We start from the raw sequence: 27,134 nt of genomic DNA, 5'->3' as shown, positions 1-27,134 counted from the left end.
TACCTAAATAAGTTCCTGTTATTGACAAAATATAAGTACAGATTTATCAACTAATGATTTAGTGTTTTCGACAAATTTTACGATATGATTCCTGACATCTGATCATAAAAATATGGCAGAAATAAAATTTTCTTACTATAAGATTAAAAAAAACTGTTAAAACTGTTTTACTTGATGTAAACCTATTACACTTGCTGAAATAATTTAAAATTTAATTATGTTTGGTTCTGTTTAGAGAATCATAATCATGTCTGCTGTTTTAACTGTACAAAAATTTACTGAAACGTATAATCGTCACTAATTGACAGCTAACATTGGAAAACAGGGAATTGAGGGAATTTGTTCAATTTGTAAAACGAAAAAGGTAAATTTGTTAAAAAAATTGTACATAATGGCTTACAATTATGAAGAAACGAATCATGAGTTATGTAAACCAAAGAGAGTGTATTTTTAATGGAATGAATGTAATTTCTTTTGGAACAGATGGTTCATCTCAAACTGAAATGATAATTAGATCGAAACCGTTACCTGCCAATATGTGTTGTATTCATCAATGGGGACAGCTGAAAATCTGTACCCTGACCGGGACTCAAACCCAGGATCTCCTGCTTACATGGCAGCCACCGAGAGCACAGAGGATAGTGCAACTGAACACACCAAGTAAGAAACTTGCTGAAACGTTGCTCAAGAACACCACATTGACTTGTCTGTCAACCTGAGAAGATTTTATCACAGATACCATCTTCACATAGTTAAAGGCTACCCAGTCATTGGCCTTTTTCTGTGCGAATGCACACACTTTGCCTGATATTTACAAGATTCGTCAGCCTAGTCTGGCACAAGAAATGAGTGAATGGGCAAGTATCTACTAGGAACAATACAAATGTAGGTTATAGACCGTTGGGAATGTGGTTCTCACAGGAAGCATGCAAGGGATAAGTCTCTGCAGTTGCACTGTCCTCGGTGGCTCAGATGGCGAGGGTGTCTGCCATGTAAGCAGGAGATCCTGGGTTCGAGTCCACGTCAGGGCACACATTTTCAACTGTCCCCATTGATGTACTAACTACACCTGTCAGCAGCTAAGAGTTTCAATTTCATTCTAGAGAAGCTGCATGGTCATCAATGGTATCTGTTCTTTTGGGAACAGATACCATCTTCACATCATTGTAAACTGATTTACTCGAAATGGATTCTACGAAAATAAAGTAAATAAAATTTGTTAAAGTAGATAGAAAATGAAACAAAACAGAGAAACCTTATTGAAAGGTTTCTGTGTAACAAGTTTGTTAGATACTAATGCTAAATATAAAATAGCTGATAAAATAAGAACAAGTAAATTAAAAGGAATTTTCGAAAAACGATGTGCAACAAAATGGTTAACTGAAATTTGTGGAGTCGACGAAATTATCCATTCTAATAGAATCACATAAAAATAAAAAGATATAATTGGTGTGGAAATAAAAGGAATTTTTTTAAGAACTGGAACTATCGAAAAAACATTTTCCAGATGTTTATGTCGTTGCCAAAGTTTTGTAAAAGGGAGGTAGTAAAGTATATCAGAGTGTATACGACCCAGGACAACCGGGAGATCCGGGAAAAACCCGGGAATTTTTTCATCCGGTAGAAAACCGGGAAAAACCCGGGAATTTTTTAGAATTCCGGGAATTTTTCATGTTTTAGTTTTTGGTTAAATTTTTGTAACTTTGACAGGTAAGAACCAATATTCTAAGAAATAATATTACTGTGTCTAGCTACTGTAGAATAATACTGCAGCAATAAAAAACGAACGAGACAAAAAGAAACGAAAAAAAAAATTAAGTTGCCAAGGAAATTTCACCACACTCAACAACAAAACACAGTGCTCTTACAAGCGTCTGCCAACAGTAAAATGTGTCAAAGGCTTTAGGAAGACTATGCAATGTTTCATAACAACAAATTGCCTCTGATGGGCGTGATGTCACAACTTTACATTAGAATCATTTGAGCGGTTGCGAGCGAGCTTATGCATGTGTGCAGTTGGCTCTTGTATGAATAGTACCTTCTCCTGCTTCTGGCTACAGAAGTGTGGAAGTTAGCTGTATATGCAATACTAGCAAGCAGTCAGATGCTCTCCGGAAAAATTTTACTGGTGCGCCTAAGCTGCCAGATTCACGTATGCGCAACAGGCCGGGAACTAGGGGGCGGTGGCAAACCGGGTTATCTGCCCCGGGCGATAGTTTAAGAGGGTGGGGGGCGCCAAATTCATATTATTGAAGAAAAATACCTTGTTTCACAAAGCCCCTAGCACCAAGCGGGCATTGGTCTATTGATTTCTCATATGATTTTGAACGCATTTTTAAACAAATTCTAAGTCGATTTCTGAAAGAATCGCAAGTTGATTTTTGAATGCGTGCATAGTGTATGTGATGTCTCTGCCATGGGAATCCCCGTCGCATCTAGAAATAAACTTTCCTGTAGACAAATGGGGACGGGTCTACACGAGCTGAGCGGAAAAAAGGCGAACAGATGAATGCCAGTCACTGTTTATGTGGTTGACTGGGTTTGCAAATGATCAACGTTGTTATAACTACTAAGGAATTCCATAGATTCAACTACCAGCGTCGAAAAAAATGACTAACAGGAATAACAGGCAACAAAGATTGCGTAGTGTCACCTCCGTGTATCCAAGAAAATGAAATTTTGACAGAAAATTTTTGGCCAGACCGTTACACTGCTAAGGGCCAGTTATACAGTCCCTGGCTGGCAGCCGCTAAAGTTCTATTCTGGGAGTAGCGTGGAAAACGCGTTGTACGAACACGTAATAATGCCCAACTGGATAACTAAACCGGTGACGAAATTAACCAGAGAATAAGTTTTGACAGTGGCAGGAATAGCTACAGAATTCGTGATAAGATTGTTTGTTAGACGGAGGAAGGAGAAGAAACGGGAACTCACACAAATTAGGGGAGAATATGACGATTCGAAATTTATTTAAAAATTTAGTACAACTACTTTTCGATCCCATGCTTCAGAAGCTAGAGAGTATGAATGAAATGTGAAAGTATTTCCTAACACAAAACTTTTTGCTTGTAGCAGGCCTAATAGGCATTTGATATTGGTACTTTGTGAATTATATTTCGTCATGTTATAAAAATGACCATTTGTGCCAAAACAGTCTCGTTTCTTTGGTGTGTGTAACAACTGCTGCAATATTGTGCAGGCCTATTTCATTTTATATAGCTGTAACAAAATACATGTAATCAGATCGAGAAACCACACCAGTCTTGGGTACAATTTGTATTAACAGCTTTTCTAGTATTAGGCAACGACATTTCGTTTTTTCATGTAGCAAAACTTTGACGAACTTTGATGAGGTAGTAGATTCTGCCCCAGAAAGGAAAGTGCGCCATATAAAGCTGTGGCAAGGTTAGAGAGAAAAGAAGCTAGGACTTAACGATTGAAGAAGCGTGTACTGTCTTGCTTGTCTCTTGTCTTTACTCGTTTTGTGTATCCTATATTTAATTTTGTGTCACACAAATCAGCAAGTTTTTAGGTAATAGGCAGTAAAGACTGTAAATTTTCTGAAGAGTTCTTGGTCTGCCGGTTACAAATAATCCCAACCAGTATTAATTCCGAGACTTTTTTAAAGAGGAGCAGGACGTCAATAAAGGGGAGCAGGATGTCAGACTGGCTGACTGGGAGCAGGAGAGGCACCACAGGACATTTTAATTTCCACTGGCGTTAACATAGTTTGGTGGCACCCATTCCATTACAAAATATTACATGTCTGAATTCCACAGAGCGAAATACAAGGGCATGCAATGGAAGAATGCTGTGTGGAGAGGTGTGGCACTGCACTTTGCCACACTTAAGACCAAAAAAACATGTCTTATGTTCCTTCGAATATATATGTTTTATGTATCAGACTCTTCAGAAAGATGTGTGCTGCAAAATGAAGTTATTTTTGAAAAGTCGATTTTTAAATTTTTGGCGTCGTACCACAAACGCTCAAGAGAGGGGGGAGCGCCACTGTCTTATATCGCCCCAGTTTGAAAATATCGTAGATCTGGACCAGATTTACAGAGCAGTCTGAGTTGTAGTGGGAGGTGGTAATCTCCACGTGACCTGTGTTTACGTTAAGTGATTTTGCTGTTTCCGCTTCGTTTATTGCTCTCACTTCAAATGAATACCAAACGGATTTCTGTGGCCAGGAGCTATCAAGTGAATTAAAATACATGGCCTTGCATAACAATGAAGTTATTTTTGTCGGTTTCTTAAAGAAATTTGACTTTTACTAATCTTTTCTGCTATATATATATATATATATATATATATATATATATATATATATATATATATATGAAAATGCATCAAAAATCAGACAACAAATAAATTTTTATTTTATAATATTTTGTTTTATAAACATCATGGATATACATTGTTCAGTTTTTCAAAACTAATTTTTTAATATTTATATTTTATATTTTTCTATTTCATTTTTTATATTTAATACTTTTTAAGAACTGAGATTAAATTCGTTTATTTTTAAAAGTCCATATGGTAGTTACTAATTCCACCTTGTAATATAAATCATTTATTGTCTTCAGAACATAAAACATTTTATTACATTCAGTCATGACAATTCATGCGTAAATGAACTAAGTAAATCCATTTTTCTATGTTGTTACATTTTGTCATCTAAACGGTTTTTGTAATTATCAAAACTAATTGTATGTTTTACAAAAGCGTTTTAATCTGCTTTAGATATTTTGTGTTCTTTACCTTCTAATTTTTAAGCATACATTTTCGATCTTCAAATTATGTGTTCAACATATTTTTTCCTGAACTTGCATGCTTCATTTTTCTTAAACTTTTTTTTTACTTGTGGAATTTTGTATAAATTATTTTTTGAGTACTGCTTATGTCAAATTCGTTTATAAATGATTTCATATCTATATAAGGATTTTCATTTTTTTATATCATGAATAAAATAAACTGTACCCATGTAAAATAAATCAAAAATTTTCCCCATAGTTTTGTTTTATTACATTGTAATAAAAATTGGTTTATTGAACTTTAGTATAGTTTTTCCATAAGAACTGCAAAGAAGTATGATCATAATTAGGTTCTGGAATTTATTTTCTCTTTTTTTTGTTTTAATATTTTGTCTATTGATAATATTTTCTATCGTTATAGCAAAAACAGAATTAGTAAATGATTTATAAATTTTTTGTCTATTTGTTAGCTGTGTTTTTGCTCATATCTCAGTTAAAATCATCATATGTTTTCAACTAATCTGTATGTTCTAGTGACGATATTCAATGATTTCTTGTTTACTTTTAACCAATACTTAAACACTTTCAGCAGATTCTTTACGTATTTGTTTTAACATTTCTGCTAATTTTTTGACAGTTGTAAACATCCTTTAAAAGACAATCAAATCCTGTATAAATTAAGTAAGGTATTCATAATGAATCACTATAATTTTTAAATTTAATTTTTCGCCTTCTAAGGGATATTATTTTTACATCTTTAAGTTCTTTGTAATCGTTTTTCTAACTGTCTAACTTTTCATGTGAATAAAAATATCTTAAATATTTATCACAAGAATAAATTTGATGTCCATTTTTGGTTGATTGTGAACTAGTTAATCAATATCGATTTTTATCAAACATTATTGAAAATTATATTCTTCTAAAATTAAAAGTAGATTAACATGTTTTTCATGTTAATTTTTTTATATTGTAAAGAGGATGTACACTACATTTTTCATCATAAGCATAAACATTTTTTGAAATATTAGACTCCATTTCAAATTTTAGAATATCTGCTAACTGAATGCGAAAAGTAATTTTCCCTTATCAATAATATCATCAAATTCTAATCCTATATTTGTATCATTATGAATCTTTTCTATGTGATCAATTGCTTTCTATAAAGCTGATTTTATTAAATAAAGAAAACGTTTTTTATCTCAGTTTTTACATTGATCACTGGTATTTTATTTTTAAGTACCTTTGGTGAATCGATATAAGAAGTACAGGAAATTGGTTTGTGTCAATTAACACTTAATTTTGAACTATTGACATGCAATAAATACCAATCTGGGTATTTCTTTGCATTTTTTTCCATTTTAGCATAAGTTTATGTGTTGATTTAATATAATAATCGTCTTAATTAGTTCTCCTGTATAAAACTTCATTTTTTAAATTTTATTTCATTTATTTCCCAATGTCATATACAATAACAATAAAAATTAATGTAAGCTTTAATCGCACTTCTTTGTTTAAAATCATTCTTGAATTTAGTGATTACACCTTTTTTAATTTGGTTAAAATATTCTTGTGGTTCAGCAATATTATCAACATATTAATTGTCCATTATTTAATCGTTATTCTAGACTATAATTCATAACCTTTAATATTAATTCGTTTTAGAAATTTTAAAAAAATCGTCGTAATCTAGAAAATTGTAACCTGAAAAATGTTTATCATACTCTTTCTTGATATTCATGTACTTGAAGGTTATATAAGTAATTCCTATTATCAATATAAATAATATTACCTCAGATGTGTTGATAAGATCTATTAATTTTTGTATATTAAGTTTAGAATAATTTTCGAATTTTTCTGTTTCACAGGTTTTGAAGATCTTATAAAGATTTTTTTTTCATTTAGTCATCGTTATTATTAATACTGTCCTCAGATCTTTCCATAAGAGCGATTAATTGTTGTTTATTATGTTTAGTATAATTTTTTAGATATTTCTTTTACAGGTTAGATGAAGTTCATTTATATATTTTTTATTCAATTCTTTATCATTATTATTAATATTCTCACCAGGGTTTTGAATAAGATCGAGTAATTTTCCTTGATTAAGATTTTTTGTTTTACTGGTTGATCAATGTTCTTTTATATATTTGTAACTTATTTAGCTCATTTTCATTTCTTTCATATTAAAATAAACAATAACTTCTAAGAGATCTTTTCCACTTCCATTTGAATAACAATTTTTTGAAGAATTTTCTAAATCTATATAGCTCAATCCATGATTTGCAATAGTTTTCTGAGTTTTGAAATAGCTAATCTTTGGAGTACATTTTGTTTTGCTTTTATTTTAATAAAAAGGTAGAGTTTAAATAAATTAAAACATTTAAAGGTCAAATGTATCTTGAGTTTTTAAATGGAAATTTAAATCACTGGAATACAAGAATATTTGACAGAACTTATTTATAAAAAAATTATTACATTTTTATTTTTTAAATAAAATGAGACTTCAAGTTATTCATTGAGATAGACAAGATTTTGTGATAATTATTTATAAAGAAAAAATTATTAGAAATTTAATTTTTTAAATGTAATGAGAATTTGGTTTGCTGTTATGGATGAACACTACCTCAGAAAACGTGTTTTTAAGGAAAAATTATTAATTTTTTTTATTTTTTAAATAAATGAAAAGTCGGTTGTAGATAGAGAGAAATTTTTAAATGAGGTTAACAACAAAACTAAAATCTTGATTTATATTAGGAAATTTTTAAAATACTGTTCTCTTTCCTCCAGATATAGCATATGCACATGTATACTACCATCATATTCTTCAGTTGTAATGTCGACTCATGTTATGGTCCAGACACATTTGACGGCTTAATGTGAGTAGCTACATTGTCTGCTGTGCTGTATTCTACAATAAGTGTTTCCATTTAGCATCAGTGAACAAATACCAATAGTATAACCAGTGTTTCTTATTGCTTCCTGTTAGGTCATTTACGAGAATAGCAGCAATATGTGCGTTTTTGATTTCATTCAGGGTTCTATCTAGCTGAGCTCAAGGAAATTTAGATTTTGTTGTAAACTTGGTGGTGAATTTTCGAAATAAAACGGTCATGTTACTTGTCATTGTCAACAAAATTTCTGCTATTAACAGATTTATGTCAAAGCACTATTAGTTTTCTATGTAAAGTTACGCCATCAGTGTGATTCCTTACTGTAGTTGTCATATACATAATAAAGCAATTTCCAAAGTATAGGTTGGTTTGACCCCAACTTCATTTTTATAAATGACAATGTATGACAAAACAGCACAGGTGGACACTCACTTGGAACAAAAGGATATTTGGTGAATGGATTTGGCTGCCAATTCTGCTGATTTAAATCCCATCCAATACATGATGGATGCATTGGAAAAAATATTGCATCATGTCTACATGAATCAACGACCATTCAGCTGCATTGGTGGAGCCATGGAACATCCTACCACAACAACTCCTTAGAAAGATTGTGGCTAGCTTGGGAGCTCATTACAGAGCATGCATGGCCATCCACACTGATCACACAGAAGCCGTCAAACCCTATGTTCTGTCAGTTTTAATGTACAGAATACCATCATGAATAACGATGACTTCAGTGTAACTATCGTTTTGCATGGAAGTCTCATTTCTGTTCATCTCAACATGTAATTGTTACAGTTACCTTCTGTACTATGCTATAGCAGTTCTTTCAATAAGTGGTCAAAGTTTCATTGAGCTATGTTACTTTGCAATGACCCAGCACACGAAAGTCGTTTTTGTCCATACATTTTGCACATTAGGTGTATGTCACATTGAAAACAATTTCAGTGTTCAAGACTAAATAACTGGCATGACCTCTGCACCATTAGTGTTCTGTCATTCTTTTTTTGCTGCCTAATAATGTATATGTGCACCTCCTTAGCTGAGTGGTCAGCTGTAAATGGCTGTCATTTGGAGGACCCAGTGTCCATTCCTGTTAATGCCAAAAAATTTTCGTTGGTGGAGGACAGGTTCGTGATGCACTCAGCCTCATAGTGCCAACTGAGGAGCTTCGTGACTGAGAAGTAGCTGCCTAAAGACGTGAAAAGGCGACCAAATGGCACAGAGAGCAGTGTGCTGGCCATATGCTTCTCCATACCACATCTGCATGATACCACATGGCAGAGGATGATATGGCGACCAGTCGACATCCCTCGACCGTCAGGACCTGGACGAGCTCACATTAAAAAAAATGTTTATACTACAATATCAAAGAAATTTTAAGTGTCACTATCATGAGACGCCATATCAAAAGTCTGAATGTATGACTTACCAAATGAAATTTGAGTTCATGGAGGTATGCTCCACCTTTGCAGTTACATAAAAAGCAGTTTTTTTTTGCCATATGCATTTGACATGTTTTATTCATGATCACAAAGCGTCTACTGTTTCCTATAGAACATAATTTGTTTTTACATACACATATCACAAATTGTATTGCATCACCCCAGTTCCCAGAACTCCTGAAGACAGACGTTGACTGTGGATATTGCATCACAGACACAGTCTGTTTGACAGTTCAGTGATGTCACTAAACCCACCCAAAGATGTAAATAACAATACATGAGCAGTGCCTATTAGATGGATGGGATCCGACAGCCGATCAATTCCAGTCATTCCACCCGGAAGGAGGTACATGGCTCTTGTTGTCTGTAGTTCAAGCACGCCTATATGGTCAATACCGCCGTTCGATCGCATCCGCATTGTTACTTTGTGCCAGGAAATGCCCTCAACAACGGAGGTGTCCAGGCATCTCGGAGTGAACCAAAGCAACGTTGTTCGGACATAGAGCAGGTACAGAGAGACCGGAGCTGTCGACGACATGCCTCATGCAGGCTGCCCAAGGCCTACTACTGCAGTGGATGACCGCTACCTACTTAGCATGGCTGGCACGAACACTGACAGCAACGCCACCATGTTGAATAATATTTTTCGTGCACCAACAGGACGTCTTATTACGACTCAAACTGTGTGTAGTAGGCTTCATGATGTGCCACTTCACTCCTGACGTCCATGGCGACGTCCATATTTGCAACCACGACACCATGCAGCAAGGTACAGATTGCCCAACAACATGCCAAATGGATCCCTCAAAATTGGCATCACGTTCTCTTCACTGATGAGTGTCACATATGCCTGCAACTAGACAATCATCAGAGACGTGTTTGGACTCAACTCTGTCAGACTGAAAGCCTCCGTCAGACTGTCCAGCGAGTGCAGCAAGGTTGAGATTCCCTGCTGTTCTGGGGTGGCATAATGTGGGGCCGATGTACGCCGCTGGTCGTCATGGAAGGCGGTGTAGCGGCTGGACGATATGTGAATGCCATCCTCCAACCAATAGTGCAGCCATATCAGCAGCATATTGGCGAGGCATTCATCTTCATGGACGACAATTTGCGTCCCCATCGTGAACATCTTGTGAATGACTTCCTTCAGGATACCAACATCGCTCGAGTAGAGTGGCCAGCATGTTCTCCAGACATAAACCCTATCGAACATGATGGGGATAGATTGAAAAGGGCTGTTTATGGACGACGTGACCCACCAACCACTCTGAGGGATCTACGCCAAATCACCATTGAGGAGTGGGACAGTGTGGACCTTGATAAACTTGTAGATTGTATGCCACGACGATTTTAGGCATTTATCAACGCAAGAGGATGTGCTACTGGGTATTAGAGGTACCAGTGTGTACAGCGATCTGGACCAGCATTTCTGAAGATTTCGCTGTATACTGGAACAATATGCAATTCGTGGTTTTCATGAGCAGTAAAAAGGGCGGAAATGGTGTTTATGTTGTTCTCTGTTCCAATTTTCTGTACAGGTTGGGAAACTCTCGGAACCGAGGTGATACAAAACTTTTTTTGATGTGTATATATAATAAATGCATTATGTAGTAGTAGTTACAAGTATGTTAATACGTTATGTTTTCTCATGTCACTCTCTCGTTTTACAGATTAGAAACTACTTTTGCAGCACGAATTTCGTGAGGTTGAATTATCGTTTGGTGTTGCTTAAGATTTCCAATGATGTTGATTCACTTGTGTCATTCTGGAGATGAGTTTGCTTGATCTCCATGCTCCAGATGACCGATTTTCGGCATTTACTCGACCACATTTATCACAATACTTCATTTGTTGCACCTTTGACTGTGGATTTACAGTGTATAATGTTGCCAAGTATCGCTGTGTGTTTATCTTTCGTCTTTTGTTTTTGTTTGTTATATGTATGTGTGGGTTGATATTACTTCCTTCTTTGCGTATGTTGTATGTATGTATGTATGTATGTATGTATGTGTGTGTGTGTGTGTGTGTGTGTGTGTGGGAGAGAGAGAGAGAGAGAGAGAGAGAGAGAGAGAGAGAGAGAGAGAGAGAGAGATGGAGGGAGGGAGGGAGGGAGGGGGAGAGAGAGAGAGAGAGAGAGAGAGACGCAGGGAAAGGGAAGATTAATTAGTTATTTAGTCTGGTGATGTGTTACAGTTGTTTTGTGGTTAACATGGTCTGCAAGTTATTGGTATATATTTATTTGATCATTCATTACTTTCCTTTTTTATTGCTCTTTCTATACAAAGGATTTCCTGTAACATCAGGAGTGTTTTGTTGTAATATTTCGCTTTAATAATTTCTATGCCTAGTTCTATGCTGTGGTCAGTAAATGCAGAATGGCTATATATTATTTGTTCCTTATACCTAGAGTTGAAATTTCTGCCTATCATTCCCAGATACATTGATTCACATTCTTGTTAGACTAATTGGTATCTAACTGCTCCTTCAAATTTTCCTGTTTTGTCTGTTGTTGTTTGAAAATGTGACTGGAGCATGTTTTTGTTCTGGAAGCAAAATGTAATCCTCATTTCTTTAGTATATTTGCTATTCTTTGTATGTTAAAGTGTACCATTTCTTTATGTTAGTCGAGCCAGTAGTATTGCTCTTTGCGATTCTGTATGTGGTGTAGTTTCTGTATTGTTTTTTTTACATCTGCATTATTTGTATTGTCTGCTGCTTCCATTTTTCTTTAGTTGTGTTTTGATTTTGTGGTTGAGTCTTTGTAGTTTATAGGATGAAACACCTAAAACTTATACCACCAATATTATGGAAATGTTAAGTGCTATTGAGGTGTGGTGTTCACAGAATGGATTGGTAATCATAGGTTCGTATTGTTAGCCAATAAACAGATTGTGTTAATAATTAAGGAGTGTATTTTTTTGCAAACATGTACTATTTTCAATAGAAAAATGCCTGTTGACATTAATAAACTAAAATTAGTATGAATTTGAAGTGTTGGCTGAAGAGCCAACACCGTGTTGCTAGAGGAGGCCGAAATGCACGCTGTTAAGCTCACGCAGATTGTCGTGAGGTATGCTTCACAATACTAATTATCAAATGCTATGGCGCCTTGCTAGGTCGTAGCAAATGACGTAGCTGAAGGCTATGCTAACTATCGTCTCGCCAAATGGGAGCGTAATTGTCAGTGAACCATTGCTATGAACGTCGGCTGTACAACTGGGGCGAGTGCTAATGAGTCTCTCTAGACCTGCCGTGTGGCGGCGCTCGGTCTGCGATCACTGACAGTGGCGACACGCGGGTCCGACGTATACTAATGGACCGCGGCCGATTTAAAGGCTACCACCTAGCAAGTGTGGTGTCTGGCGGTGACACCACAGAATTAGAATGTCATTGGTGTTTGTTGCAGGATTTGTTTACGAGATATAGTATTTTGAAAAGTTTCCACACTGACAATTTTTTGTGCTATTGAGTCTGTGTAGTTTCTAGGGACAATGTTCTTACTCATATATTTGTTTACATTTTGCTTGCATCTTCCTTGCGTGCATTGAAATTTGCTAGTAAGTTAGTGCATGACAGTCCAAGCAGCAGGTAGTGAGTGGCCAGTGGGATTTACCGATGCAGAAAAAACCAATATGCTCACAGTGTATGGAGAATGTAGGAAGAATGCATTTTGTTCTTGTATGATGTATGTGGCAAGGTATCCCAACAGACATCAACTATCTCGGGAGTTATTTATCAACCTCTTCAATGCATTGTGTGAAAGTGGTGGTGTAACACCTAGACAATGTAACAGAAGGAAGCAAGTGTTGACAGAAGAGGAGAAAATATTAATTTCTGTTCCTGTTGCAGTTGATCCACAAGTTAGCTCCCAAGCAATCGTAGGTGAAAGAGGCATAAGTAAGGGAAGTATCCTATGCATTCTCCATCGACGTAGGTTCCATCCCTATTACATCTCACTCCATCAGGAGCTGCATGAAAACGATTGTGAGAAACATGTTAACTTCTGTACATTAAGGCAAAATACTCCCAATGTATCATGTATGTTGTTTAGTGATGAAGCCACATTTACCAATTATGGCCAGGTAAACCGCTGAAGTGGTCTGCTGACAATCCCTGTTGGCTTCATCAGGTGGTACGTCAGAGTCTGTGGAGTGTAATCATGTGGTGTGAGATAATGAACCATCAGCTCAGAGGTCCATTTTTCATAGGCAGAACACTGAACGCACACAAGTATCACAGCCTTCCAACAGGCCATCTTCCACAGGTGCTAGAAAACGTTTCTCTGCAGACTAGGAGGAACCTGTGGCAACAAAATGATGGCTGTACACCCCATAGTGCACGAAGTGCTGCAGCATATCTGCACGAATTGTTTCCAAATCGTTTGACTGGACGCAGAGGACTATTAGCTTGCCCAACCCACTCCCCATATCACACTTTTTTTCTGTGGGGAAGGCTGCAAGACGCTGTCTACAACGACATACCAACTACACCCTATGACATGCAATGACGTATTACGGACACCTCCTCTGAAATGTTAGCATGTATGTAGCAGTTGTCCCATACCTGACTGGTAGCGTGTGTTGCCACTACTGGTGGTCATTTTGAACAGAACCTGTGATGATCAGTTATCTCGTTACTGGTCAGAATTCACATAAATAGAGTATACAGATACGTTGTTCTCTAATGTGTGCTACCACAGGTATTGTACAAGTGTCAGTGTGGGAAGTTTTCAGAATACGCGGTCTCGTAAACGACTCGCACTAGAATATTGCAACAAACACCAGTGACATTGTGATTTAACCAACTTCTAGTTTGTTAATGTGAATAGGCACTGTTCCATTTAAAAATTGTTTGTTTGCACAAAACATAAACATCCTAAGCATTATTACAATCTGTTTATTGGCTAACAATACAAGACCTTGACTACCAATCCACTGTGTGAAAACCGCACATGAATAGCACTATCCATTTCCGTAATATCTGTGATGCAAGTGTCTGCCTGCTTAGCTGGGTGGTAACGTGCTTGCCTCCCATGAAGCAGGCCCAGATTAGATTCCAGGCCAGGTTGGAGATTTTCCCCACCTGTAGACTGGGTGTTGTGCTGTCATCATGATCATCTCAACCTCATCGACATGTAAGTTTCCCAGTCTGAAATAAGACTTGCAGCATAGCGGCTGAATTTCTCCAGATGAGGGATCCCAGCCAACAATGTCGTACGATAGTTTCATTTATTTTGCACTGCGAGTCTAAGGTGATTCTCCTTGTATGGATATTATAACCGTGGCATGTACAATTGTATCAGCGGCTGTTGGCTTTATGAAGATGTGAAAAGTGTGCATATTATGGTCTCACTTGATTTTTGTATCCAAAGAATGCAATTGCTTTTGTGTTTCTTCTTCCATGGTGAACTGATTGTTTTTGTGTGTTCTGTTTATCTTTTTGCTCTGTTGGCTCATCTACCATATACATAATAGCATCCACATATCTGTACCCGTAAACAATTTTGTATCCTTTCTGTGTGATGATTGTATCAAAGATTGTGTATTCCCTATGGTTGATGAATATGTTTATCAGTGTTCCTGATATGGGGGATCCCACTGGAAGGCCATCTTTTTGTAAGTAAAATTTCTTTCCAAATTGAGTTATTTTGGGATGTCATTACTTTCAGCTGTTTGGTTATTTCTTTGATATTATCTACAGTTAGTGTGCTGTATGTCAGTAAGTTTTCTTTGGTTAGTTTTATTGTGTGTGTTGTGGGTATCCAGGTATACATATTCTCATTGTTGAAGGAAGTGAGTGACGCTGTCTGTGGAATATGTAAGTCTTATATGTGTTATGAGTTCATTTTTATTTTTCAGTGTTCTGTTACTCTTCATTTCATAGTATTGCATTATGATCTTACTCATGTGTTTTGCCACATAGTATGATAGTGCATTCATGAAATTAATTAAGAGGGCCCACTGGAGTAAGTGTTTTGTGGACTTTGGGTTGGCTTCTGAGTGTTGGTGCTTTTGGTTTCTTCTGGGTGATGTGTTCTTTCTGTTTATCTGCGAATACATGTTTAATGTCTTTGATGTTGTGTTTTGTGGCCATCGCCATCTGATTTCAGTTTTGTGATATTGTTAGGTGATATGAAATCTTTGGTTTTTCTACACATTGTTCTTTAAGATTAGTACTGTACTGTTCCTTTAATCAGCTTTTGTCACTATGATGTTATTAGATGAAGTTTTTTTTAAATTTATTACTGTAATTTTTTTCTGCTCGAAATTTCCTGTTTTTCTCCCTCTTTTACATTGTAGTTACGTTGTTTATTTATCTCTTCGTTAGTTCTTTGTTAGGCCAACAGAACAGTATTAGTATTATATAACTGTATCATACTTGCTCATCGCGTATTGTATTTTCAGTTTTACCTACTCATGGAGAGGTGAAGTTACTGCCAACTGAATAATGTTGTGAGTGGTTAATTGTGCAGTTTTTTTATTCTTCATCAAGTCTGGTAGATGCCTTAAGTAAACCAAAAAGATCAGTGAACCTATGTATCTAAATATCCATATGGTGTGGTTATCCATTGTTTTGATAACCTGCATCAGTACTTCTTCCACATCATTGTAGCTTGTAGATGCTTAGTGATGGCTACTAACGCCACGACAGACACGCGGTGTTGTAAGATAAGCTTGATATAAAGTGTCTGCTTAAGTTCAAAGTCCCACCATTACGCCAGTGGATATAGTTTCCAGTGCTCACTGAAATCCTCGACAGGAGCCAGCTCTGTATTGGCTTATGTTCTCTTAACGTAATTAGCATTTTGGGCTTTAACAACGCTCTCTCGAAATCTTTATGTTGTCGAGATGAAAGAACCTCTTTTTCCAAACTGGATGACTGAAATAATCGTTCCATTTATTAAAACTTGGAAGTACAACATCATAGATGCACATCACCTTTAAGGAAGGCCCATCTACAAATTGGGATGGAGTTCAAGAATTTTCTCTCAGAAACTAAGAGCAATTTTGGGAAATGTAAAGGACCTCTATACAGTCTCTGGTCTGCACTCTGAAATTCTCTGAACTTTCAGCAATCAGCATCTTCTTTTAGCGGCATGTATTGACATTAATAGTATTTTTTTTTCAATTTTGCATTAAGTGCTATAGTCATGTCAAAAGAATTTCTATTTGGTTTTCATACATTCCTGACACAAAAAAAACAAAAAAACATAAGTTGCCTGTTTCCAGAATAACTTAATCGGCCTTCGAGCCACACCGAGGGGACTGCTACAGGACTCCATTCATAGCCAGCTCTATTTTCAGTCTACATGTGGGAAATGGACACTATCTTTTCACTGGGCCTTAAAACTTCCCAGCTCATAAATGTTCCATGTGTATTCTCTACACAGCATAATGTTAAATCTCTGTCTGGCATTAGACAGCGCCATTTCTATGCGAGAGATCCAGTTTGATGACAAAGGCCTAACTATTTCAGGAAACCAATCTCCAGCAGTTCACTTCAGCCACAGAAAACTATCATCGATCAGTTCGGTCCCTTTAACAGAAGGGATCTCTTTCTGCTGATAAAGGCAATTTGTTTAGATGACATTTGGCCTACGTTTAATGCGACCTGATCATATCTGTCACGTTCTTAAGAAAAAACAGCATTGTCACAATGAGATCTATCGCAGAAACTTGGAGGGATGCAGCCCTTTACATTCCTCTGATCACGTTTAAGAGCCTTTCCCGCTGAGTCACCGGCCATGGAAGCTTCTTATATCATAAAGATTCCAAACTTACAACTCAGAAACTTGATGCAATTGAAGTGTGTTGTGTGTGGATGTTCGTTGGAGCAATGTGATCAATTCTGATGGACGCCAGTTAAAAGCACCTGAACTCCTGGAGAAAAATCAACATCAGTACATGAAGAAATATTTATTTGTCATAGGATTTAGCACACTGATGGTAGATTAATGACCCTCTTACGACCTGTTCACTAGATCCACATCATAAATGGAATAGCTTTACTCCTTCTAAGTGACAGTAGTGAACTTTATGAATTCCATAATACGTTGGACTGGATCAGATTCGTTACATAGCTCCACTTGAAATTCCATCCAGGTACCAGATGAAAAGCCTCGATGTCCACTATTACAGCCTTAAGGAAAATAGTATCAGCAGAGCTGCACCAAGTTTGATGGACTACTTTTTTCTTTATGAGGCACACTTCGCCCAAGTGTTTACTTATGGCCCTTAATATCAAAATACTTCATCAATAGGTTTTCCGTTCTTTATTTTATGTAGAAAATTTTCAACCTTTTTCGAATGATGCCACTTTGTTTTGTTTTCAGTGTGGAAGTGAGAGTAACACGAGATATCGAATTTGGTATTTGTTCAGGTTCCAGAAGAAAATTATGGTATCAAACCCAGTATATATCAGTCCATCAAAAATTCGAATTTTGTAACAGAATTAACTTCCAGATTTTGAGACAATATATGATAATCACTGTTGAACAAAGGAAGAAGTAAAACAAACAGCTTTCTATCGACCTAGCTTATGCAACTAGAGTGTTAGCAAAGAAGACTGGTGTGTCTCGTTCTACACTGATTTCAAGTATTTTTTCTGAAACTGGCTGTTGAAATGCAACAGAACACATATACAGGTGATTTATGCTGCTACTGTTTAAGATAGCCACGAGCTTCATCGAAATGGAAACAAAACTACTGATTTCTTATAATGCCATTTGTGTCATTTTGAAAGTTAAATCGGAAGACATCTATTTTGACCTCTATTCTCTGTGAATCTCGATGAGCTGTGCGGACGACGCTTCAAATAATTATACCATTTAACTTATTAAAGTTTAATCTCATGTAGTCCGTTTCAGCATATGCGTAGCCCAAGTAGGTAGTGGTCCAAGAACTTTATTTCTGTTTAAGATTAAGACACAAATTATTTGTAAAAGAGATGATAGTGCTTACATTAGTAAAACAAAATGTTTGTTGCACGTTATCTTTAAATTTTGAGTATAAAAAAAGTACATAATACTGAACTGTGGCCCCAAAGCTTGTCAGCACTACAGTTCCCCCGCGACCCTACACTCTTCCTGCCACGTTGCATTCTGGACCCTGTATTCAAGCCAGGAAAAGAAACAAATCGTGAACTTTATTTTTCAAATTTACATTTTGCGCCATGTTGCTACAGCGTTGTTACAGGTAGACAAAAGTAAAATTCTCTGGAATCGGTGACGAGGGAAATAAATCTTGCAGTCTCACACACACTAGTGCGTTTTATAGACTAGTTTTCGGAGGTCCTATCGAATAATTACCGTTTCCAGTAACGACTGCAGTCCCAAAACTCTCATCGAAAAAATTCGTTTAACCGTAAAAACGACAAGGAATTCTTAGCAATAAAATAGCAGAAAATCTCGTACCCTCTCGCTTGATACCCTGTGGAAATAAATGGGCATCAGTCTACTTAGCTAAATGTAATAAATAATAAACTATGTGAAAAACAACTTCAGTTATCTAAACTACAACTGTTGGCCTGTTGTCCATTACAGCTTTTTTTCTTCTTTATAACTATTTACTACATTAGCATATATTTCAGTTTTTTCAGATATCATAAGTTTTCACGTTTTATGTACAAAACTATAGATCTATATAAGTCGCTTTATTGTCACAGCATGTTGCAGAAGGGACCAGACAGCTAATTAACAAAACAAATAAAATCGATAGCTCGCTTGTCCCATGAAATGTAGCAATTCCATAATATCTGATACACTTATTAAATTCGTCTTTGGGAGGCTTATAAGTTTTGTTAAAGTGTTTCACGCCAATCTCAAAATGTCTACATTTAAGTCTGTATAATAAAATAAAACGTATCTTTCCAATCTTATTACTGTACTGACTCATACATAATAAAGTTACCAACTAAAACTTGTACTACTAGAGTTGGAAATCTTCTAGGGCTACACTACCTTTGGCTAGTCTTGCTATAACAAGCTGTATAGAATGGACGCAAGGAAGGGCTCACGCGATGTAACTACAGCATATAGACAGAGGGAGGACAGAATTTGTAGCCCGATGGGGGAAGAAAGAAAGGAAAAGCAAGAACGAGGACGTAAGAACCTAAGAAAGAAGATTGGCACCCTTGCAAACCTCATCACGGACACCCTTCCTGGAAAGGGGGACGGGGTCTTCATACTCTGCGAGCCACATATTTGGGGTGTGGCAGAGTGTACTTCTGGTACCTCTAAACGAGCACCTCTACCCTGTTCCATTCCCGTATGGGTCGTAGGGAGAATGATAGTCGTAAGCCTCTGCATCGCTCTAATTTCTCGAATTTTCTCATCGTGCTTATTGAGCGAGATGTATGTGGGAGGAAGTAATAGCAAACATCTCCATGATGCACAACGTTTCTCTTGTAACGTCTAACAGTGAAGTCTGTTGAGTATCCCGGTAATGCTCTCGCGCCGACTAAATGATCCCGTTACAAAACGCGCCGCTATTCTTTGGATCTTCTCTATCTCTTTTGTCAGTCCTACCTGACAACTATCCCAGACTGACGAACAATACCCAGCTGCTTTTCCTATTATTTGTTTTATGTCTTCATTCTACTAGATATTTTACAGTGGATATTCTTTCCATCAATTTATCATCAATAGCATAATTGTACGGTAGTCGATTTCTTCTCCCATGTATACACAGTATGTCATTTATTTACGCCCACGATCAACTGCCGGAGCCTGCACCATTCATCAATCCTCTGCTGGTCATTCTTCAGTTCGAAAATGTTGTTGTGGGGGCGTCGATGGACAAACTCGGGACTCAAGATGGCCGAACTGAAGTCGGGATCCACCGCGCCATTTTACGCCAGTAGGAAGAGAAAGTTAAATAGCGTCAAGGGGCAGTGCAGAGTGATACTGCGGTATTCTGAAGCATTTCTTGATTCACATAAGTTACAGTACTTCGATGGGTGCAGCACAGTGTCAGCGTGCCGCCCGCAGAGTTGTCCCGCGAGTCCACCCGGCTCAGCAACTCCCGGTATGCCGACACCGTTGCACCATCATCAAGGCTGCTCAGCTGGAACTCAGCCGCACTTGCCCAGTCGCCACCCACCGAGCGTCACGTCCTGCGCCGCGTAGCTGCCGGCGATTCCAGAAACTGCTACAGTCCCTGGTCCTCGCCGCCCTCTGCCCCGTTTGGCCTCTCTGTCTGACCGTGGGACGAAGGTGGTTGTACGGGTCACCCGTGGCCCTCGGCCGCTGCTGCTCCCAGGACAAGACCAGACTCGAACCCGCGCCATCCTGGACACTGTGCTGCATCTTGCCGCTAGTGGTGCTTGCCAGATGGCAACATCGGCTGCCGACTCTGGTGCTGACGCAGCGCACGCCTTGCCCGGACCCTGGTACGCCAGGTTGGAAGAGAACGTGGCCCATCCTGGATCTGCTGCAGACCGCTGTCACTGCCCTCCTTCAGGCAGTCTGTGCCATCTCCAAGTACCCGACTGCCGTTCCATCCCGCCCCAGTGTTGTGTCCCCGGAGGTGGAATACAGCCCAAACAGTACATAGAAATAAAGAACAGGTTACACAGAATATTTACAACATCGCTGCCAGACTGGCCCCTATAAGCATAGACCAGCACAGGTCCGTCCCGACTCTCGACTGACCTGGCACACGCTTGTCTCTAGTTAAAATTGCCCGTCTGTTTATACTGCCTTTCCCCTCACTTCTGACGTAGTGTCCGAGAGAGACAGAAACTATGGCAGCCCTCCTCGCTCTGGGCTAGTGTCCCGCCTCATACATCGCAATAGTTTCAAGCAACGCAGCAGTTTCCTGCCTCGTTGTTGCACCACTCAAAACACATCGTGTGTGCAATAACGCCACCGCAGCTCTGCGCCATGTTTACTCTGTCTGGCCTACTAGCTGCCAACTACCACTACATTCTGCCAGTAGCCCCAGACTTCATCGCCCAGCCGCGCCTTTGCTGAATTTTAACAACATTCCCCTTTTCTAGGACTAAGAATAATACTAGCGCAGCACTGTTTTCTGGCGTTGCTGCTTTCTTGTAGACAACCACATCATCTGTGAACAGTCTTAAAAAGCTTCTGACGCTTTCTATTTAATCGTTCATATACATTGTAAACAGTAACGGGTATTTTCTCGGGGTACCATAGACATTACCTTCATAAGTGTCGATTTTGTTCCATTAAGAGTGATTTGTGCTCTGTCTCCAAGAAAGTCTTGAATCCAGTTGCAGAGAGCTGGTCCGAATTCGATGAGCTCGTATTTTTTTCACTAGTGGAACGGAGAATAGAGCTGTTTGCCAACCGTATAGAATGATTACAATCAATTTCACCCCCAACAGATCTCATAAAGTGATACCCACGCCCTACTATGGAATGCCGCCATGAAATGTAGTGCAGTTGCCAACCTTGATTTCCGAAGAGCAACGGAAGAAAAGAAAACTTCAGACTATGGTAACAAGATCCTACAACAGATTATTGGAAGACTTCAAAGGTACTACTCCTTTCTGTAGACTTGGAATGACTTCTACTTAAGAGCTAAGTACAACTACCCTCCTGTAAGATATATTCGTACAGCCGATGCCATTCCTTTCCAATGAACCAATAAACAAAATAAGCACAATGGCTTTCCCTACAAAACTTATTCAAACTGTATTCACCTTCCCATAGAAAGAATACGAAAGGTCCCCATATGTGGTCAGGAACGGAAAAAATACCCAATAATAAATACTTAATATCATGATGTTCAAAGCCCCATAAACTTACAGAAATTTATATACTTACTCTATAATCCGACGAAACACTTATTAGGTTTAAATCCCGTCCCACTCAGATATGGAAAGTGGGAAAAGTATTTGCCTGTTCGCTCTGTTATTTGCCTAATTTAATGGTACAGTGGTTGAGTGACAGACAACGAATCCAAACGTCTCAGGTTCGATTCGTGGTAGTCGTAGGATTTTTATCTGTCTAATCGGTTCTTTCGAATGATAAATGTCATTTCCACCATGTTTGGTATCGCCATTAAGCAGCACGTCCTCTTCTAAGTGGTTAGGTAAGTCACTTCAAAGGTCGGAGAAACGAAATTGGCAACCATTTACAACAGCGCTGTGCCCAGTAAAGAATTGTAGGGCTGGCACCAACCTTCAGTTTGATGACAGAATTACCTTTCATCTGCATGCTACCTAAATGACTGACACGTAGGGTGTTGCAGAACATTTTTAGTTTCCGCGCTGCAAGTCGGCCTTCGACTTTAAGTAGTTCTCTCGTGCTTGGCTGCGGCTTTCATGATGTGTTTACCAGTTATAGTGGCTTGCAAGAAAGGAGGCGCGTGCGTGACGCTTCGTGGTCAGCGACTTTTCTATTACCCACAGCACTTGCTCTAGCCGTTTCCTACATTGTTAACTAGCGACGTCCAGATAGGTGCCACATTGGGAAACTCCGATCAAACTCTCGCAGGAAAAATTATATGCTGAGGAAACTATTGCTGTCCCTTGTTAACGCAATACTTGTTGAGTTTCCTTTACGGCACGAACAATTAACATTACAGTATGGCTGTGCTCCACATTTAGACCGGCATATGTATATTTTTTTAATTATAATTCATTTTATTGCTTCTGTAATACTCCGTTACATGTCTGTGTTACATGCAATATATGAATGCGAATATGTACAACCGTCGGCTGTACAACGGAATGACGACAGTGAAAATTTGTGCCGGACCAGGACTAAACCCGGATTTCCTGTTTTACGCGAACGTTCACCTTAGCCGCTTTGTTTTCTCTGTACGACTCACAGTCAGTCACAAACTTTCATATCGTCGTTGATGCGTTCTGCTTTAGTATCCCTCACTTCTATGTCTTACACATCGCCATAACTGTTTGTTTGTTTGTTTTTCTCTACAACTTACGATAATGCGTTACGCTATTCTAGACAGTGAATGGTTGCTTTGTGCTGGTAACACAACTTTTGTTGATCGCCCCCTTGCAACAAACGACGTATCCCGCTAATTGATAAAGTCTATCAACTAAAATTCGTTTAAATTACGCTTACGGAAAAATTTAGTTTACTTAGTGTATCTTTTGACATCTTGTTTTACTTTCTTTCCATTAAATTTAAGCGCAGTAGCTTTACGGTTGTTTCTCTACCATGTTCCACCACATTCTTCAAAGTTACCATGCAGACTTCAACATTTAATCCATTTAAATATGCACTTTTAGGTTTCCAGCTTCCACCCTAAGCAAAACGCTGATCAGCTATTCCCTACATGTGTATCACGCACTATGTAATTTCCGTGCAATGGGAGGACATTTCATTTTATCTGAAAGTCACTACCTGGTAACGGCAGATAAATACGATATTGAAGTATGCAGTGCATGCTTGTCCGGACCAACACTTCTAAACAATACAGGCACTGTAATATCGTATATGTTACATCAAGTTACCTCCTTTTGGTGACCTACAGGTGGAATACGTTGTCAACGATTAACATAGTCTCTAATCGCCCACTGTTTAATACACTATCTGATCAAAAGTATCCGGACACCCCCAAAATCATACGTATTTCACAGGAGGTGCACTGTGCTGCCACCTACTGCCAGGTACTCCATATCAACGACCTCAGTAGTCATTAGACATCGTCAGAGACCAGAATGGGGCGCGCCGCGGAACTTAGAGACTTCGAATGTGGTCAAGTCATAGGGTGCCACTTGTGTCATACGTCTGTACGCGAGATATCCATACGCCTAAGCATCCATAGGTCCACTGTTTCCGATGTGATAATGAAGTGGAAACGTGAAAGCACACCTACAGCACAACAGCATACAGGTTGACCTCGACTGTTGACTGACAGAGACCGCCGACAGTTTAAGAGGGTCGTAATGTGTAAAAGGTAGACATCTATCCAGATCATCACACAGGAATTCTAAGCTGCATCAGGATCCACTGCAAGCACCACGACAGTTAGGCGGGAGGTGAGAAAACTTGGCTTTATGGTCGAGTTTCTGTTCATAAGTCACACCTCACCCTGGTAAATGCCAAAAGGTGCCTCCCTTGGTGTAAATAGCGTAAACATTGTAATATTGAACAGTGGAAAAACGTTGTGGGGAGTGACGCATCCCGGTACACAATGTGGCAATCCGATGGCAGGGTGTGGGTGTGGCGAATGCCCGGTGAACGACATCTACCAGCGTGTGCCACCAGTAAAATTTGGAGGCGATGGTGTTATGGTGTGGTCGTGTTTTTCATGGAGGGAGCTTGCACTCCTTATTGTTTTGCGTGACACTATCACAGCACAGGCCTACATTGATGTTTTATGCAACTTCTCGCTTCCCACTGTTGAAGAGCAATTCAGGGATGGCGATTGCATCTTTCAACACGATCGAGCACCTGTTCATATGCACTTCCTGTGGCGGAGTGGTTATATGACAATAACATCCCTGTAATGGACTGGCCTGCACAGAGTCCTGACATGAATCCTATGGAACACTTTTGGGATGTTTTGGAACGCCGACTTCGTCACAGGCCTCACCTCTCCTCAATCCAGCACTCCGTGAAGACTAGGCTGCCATTCTCCAAGAAACCCTCACGCACCTGATAGTACGTATGCCTGTGAGAGTGGAAGCGGTGATCAAGGCTAAGGGTGGCCAACACCATATTGAATTTCAGCACAACCGATGGAGGACGCCACGAAATTGTAAGTCATTTTCTGCCAAGTGCCCGGACACTTTTGATCACATAGTGTATTTATACTTATAATTTCCATACTGTCTCTTAGCTCGTCCAGGCAGGGTGAGATTAGAACCAATCAGTAAACACATGGAAAAACGCGCTAAACCTCATGTCAACGCCGTAGCATTGCAAGCAAAGGTAGCAATTCCTTAGATGGAAATGAACGGTTAACTATGGACAGGAGCTATTCAGAATGAGGTTTGAACGGAGAAACGTGTTAGAACAACAAAGTAAAGAAGTGAATTGCAGCTGTGGAACATTTACTTGGTGAAACACACTAAATGCCTCAAACTTCATTTTCTGCTGTTGTTGACTCGCTGTTTTTCTTACAGATAGTGCCTCTGGCAACCTCCCGTCCGCAGGCGGGTGCTTCAGTGATGGTGTCTGGGTGGGGGGCGATGGTGGAGGGGGCCAGCACGACCAACTTCCTGCGCGCCACCACTGTGCAGGTGGTCTCCCTGAGCGAGTGCCGGAGCTGCTACTTCAGCGAGGCGCTGACGAGCAACATGGTGTGCGCCGCGGTGCCCTCTGGAGGCAAGGACGCGTGCCAGGGCGACAGCGGCGGCCCCCTCGTCCACGGCAAGAAACTCGTCGGAGTCGTCTCCTTCGGCAAGGGCTGTGCGAGACCCTACTATCCGGGCGTCTATGCGGACGTGGTTTCACTACGCAGCTGGATCACCGAAAACACCGGCATCAAATAACTGTGCATTGCGGTCCAGATGACAGTCGCTTTCGAGCACCAGGCGTACTTCCATATTACGCATACAGTCTTCAGTGTGTCCACTATAAACCTGTGGGTAGTTACGTCACCTGGAGCGGCATCGATGCATTCGACGTCCCGATAAGTGTCACGTTGAACTAAAATTACTGTAGGCAAGCCAGAAAAATGTGATTTATACTCACACAGCAAGTGAGGCGTACGCTACGGTTTCTGTGCTGTCGGGGTCCCGCATTCGCAATGCTCACTTTGTCGGGGATGATTGGCTGTAACCTGTATCGAACCGAAAATTGCTGTTGAGGACTGCGTCTGCAAGATTCTGTAGCACTGGAAATAAATGAATATGGACCCAAAATTCTTTTGGAACATTTGAAGAATATATTCGTCGTAGTTCTACTTTAGTATCCCTCATTTTTATCTCTTACATATCGCCATAACTGTTTTTTTTTTTCTATATGTTACTATCATGCGTCACACTATTCTAGACAGTGAATGGTTGCTTTATGCTTTACACTGGAACACATCTTTTGTTGATCACCCCTTGCAGGAAACGATGTATCCCGCTAATTGATAAAATTTAAGCTCAATAGCTTTACAGTAGGTTTCTCTACCATGTTCCAGCACATTCTTCAAAGTCACCACGCAGACTTCAACATTTAATCCATTTAAATATGCACTTTCGAGTTTCCAGCTTCCACCCTAAGCAAAACGCTGATCAGTTATTCCATACATGTTGTATCACGACGTTTCACTGTATACCATACTCCTATAGAGTGATTTTCGAAACTTGTTTCTGTTCAGAAGACTGACTTCAGAAGTTCGTATTATGATCCATTTTGCTTTTAATGGATTCTTTAGTAACCGACTGTTGGTTTTACAACCTGTACAGGTCGTGCCTCCGGAGGTGAGTAAATGTCTGTTCTGTCTGCCAAGAACCCGAACGTTACTAAAACTCTGGAACAGCTGCTGTGTTATTCTTCCTGTGCAGGGAAAACAATACTGAGAGAAACCTGTTCATGCTGTCAGTTTGAGCATATACGCAGCCTAAGTAGGTAGTAGTCCATTCACTTTATTTCGGTTTTAACATTCAGACACTAATTATTTGTAAAAGGAAATCTAGTGCTTATATTACTAAAATAAAATTTTACTGCACGTTATCTTCAAACTGTATATATAAACAAGTACATATTGCTGAATTGTGGCCTCAAAGCTCATCAATACTACGGTTTCTACGCGACCTTACAATGTTCCTTTCACTCTGCATTCTGGATCCTATACACAAGCCAGATAAAAGAAACACATCGTAAACTTTCTTTTTCAAATTTATAATTCGTGTCTCGACGCTACAGCTTTGTTACTGGTGGACAGAAGTAAATTTTCTGCAATCGGTGGTGCGGCAAATAAATCTTGCATATACGCTGAGTACTTGCACGATTTGCAGCCTTGTACATACTAGTAAGTTTTATCGATTAGTTTTCGGAAGTGCTGTCGGATAATTATCGTTTCTTGTACCAACTGTAACCACAAAACTGTAATCGAAAATTCGATTAACAATAAAAACTATATGAATTGCAACGATCTCCATCCTGATTG

General features: G+C 38.9%; 1 protein-coding gene across 1 annotated transcript in view; it reads left to right on the top strand.

The window, feature by feature from the left end:
• The window catches only part of LOC126474241 (trypsin alpha-3-like), a 35,960-nt gene extending 10,436 nt beyond the window's left edge, over nucleotides 1-25,524 (top strand). The window contains exon 2 of the mRNA XM_050101705.1: nucleotides 25,156-25,524. Coding sequence (XP_049957662.1) covers nucleotides 25,156-25,524 — 369 coding nt within the window. The remainder of the gene's footprint in view (nucleotides 1-25,155) is intronic.
• The last annotated feature ends 1,610 nt before the right edge of the window (nucleotides 25,525-27,134 follow it).

This window comes from Schistocerca serialis, chromosome 4 (genome assembly GCF_023864345.2).
Source record: "Schistocerca serialis cubense isolate TAMUIC-IGC-003099 chromosome 4, iqSchSeri2.2, whole genome shotgun sequence".
Classification (NCBI taxonomy): domain Eukaryota; kingdom Metazoa; phylum Arthropoda; class Insecta; order Orthoptera; family Acrididae; genus Schistocerca; species Schistocerca serialis.
The sequence above is the reverse complement of the archived record's forward strand: the minus strand, read 5'-3'. Positions and strand labels throughout refer to the sequence as shown.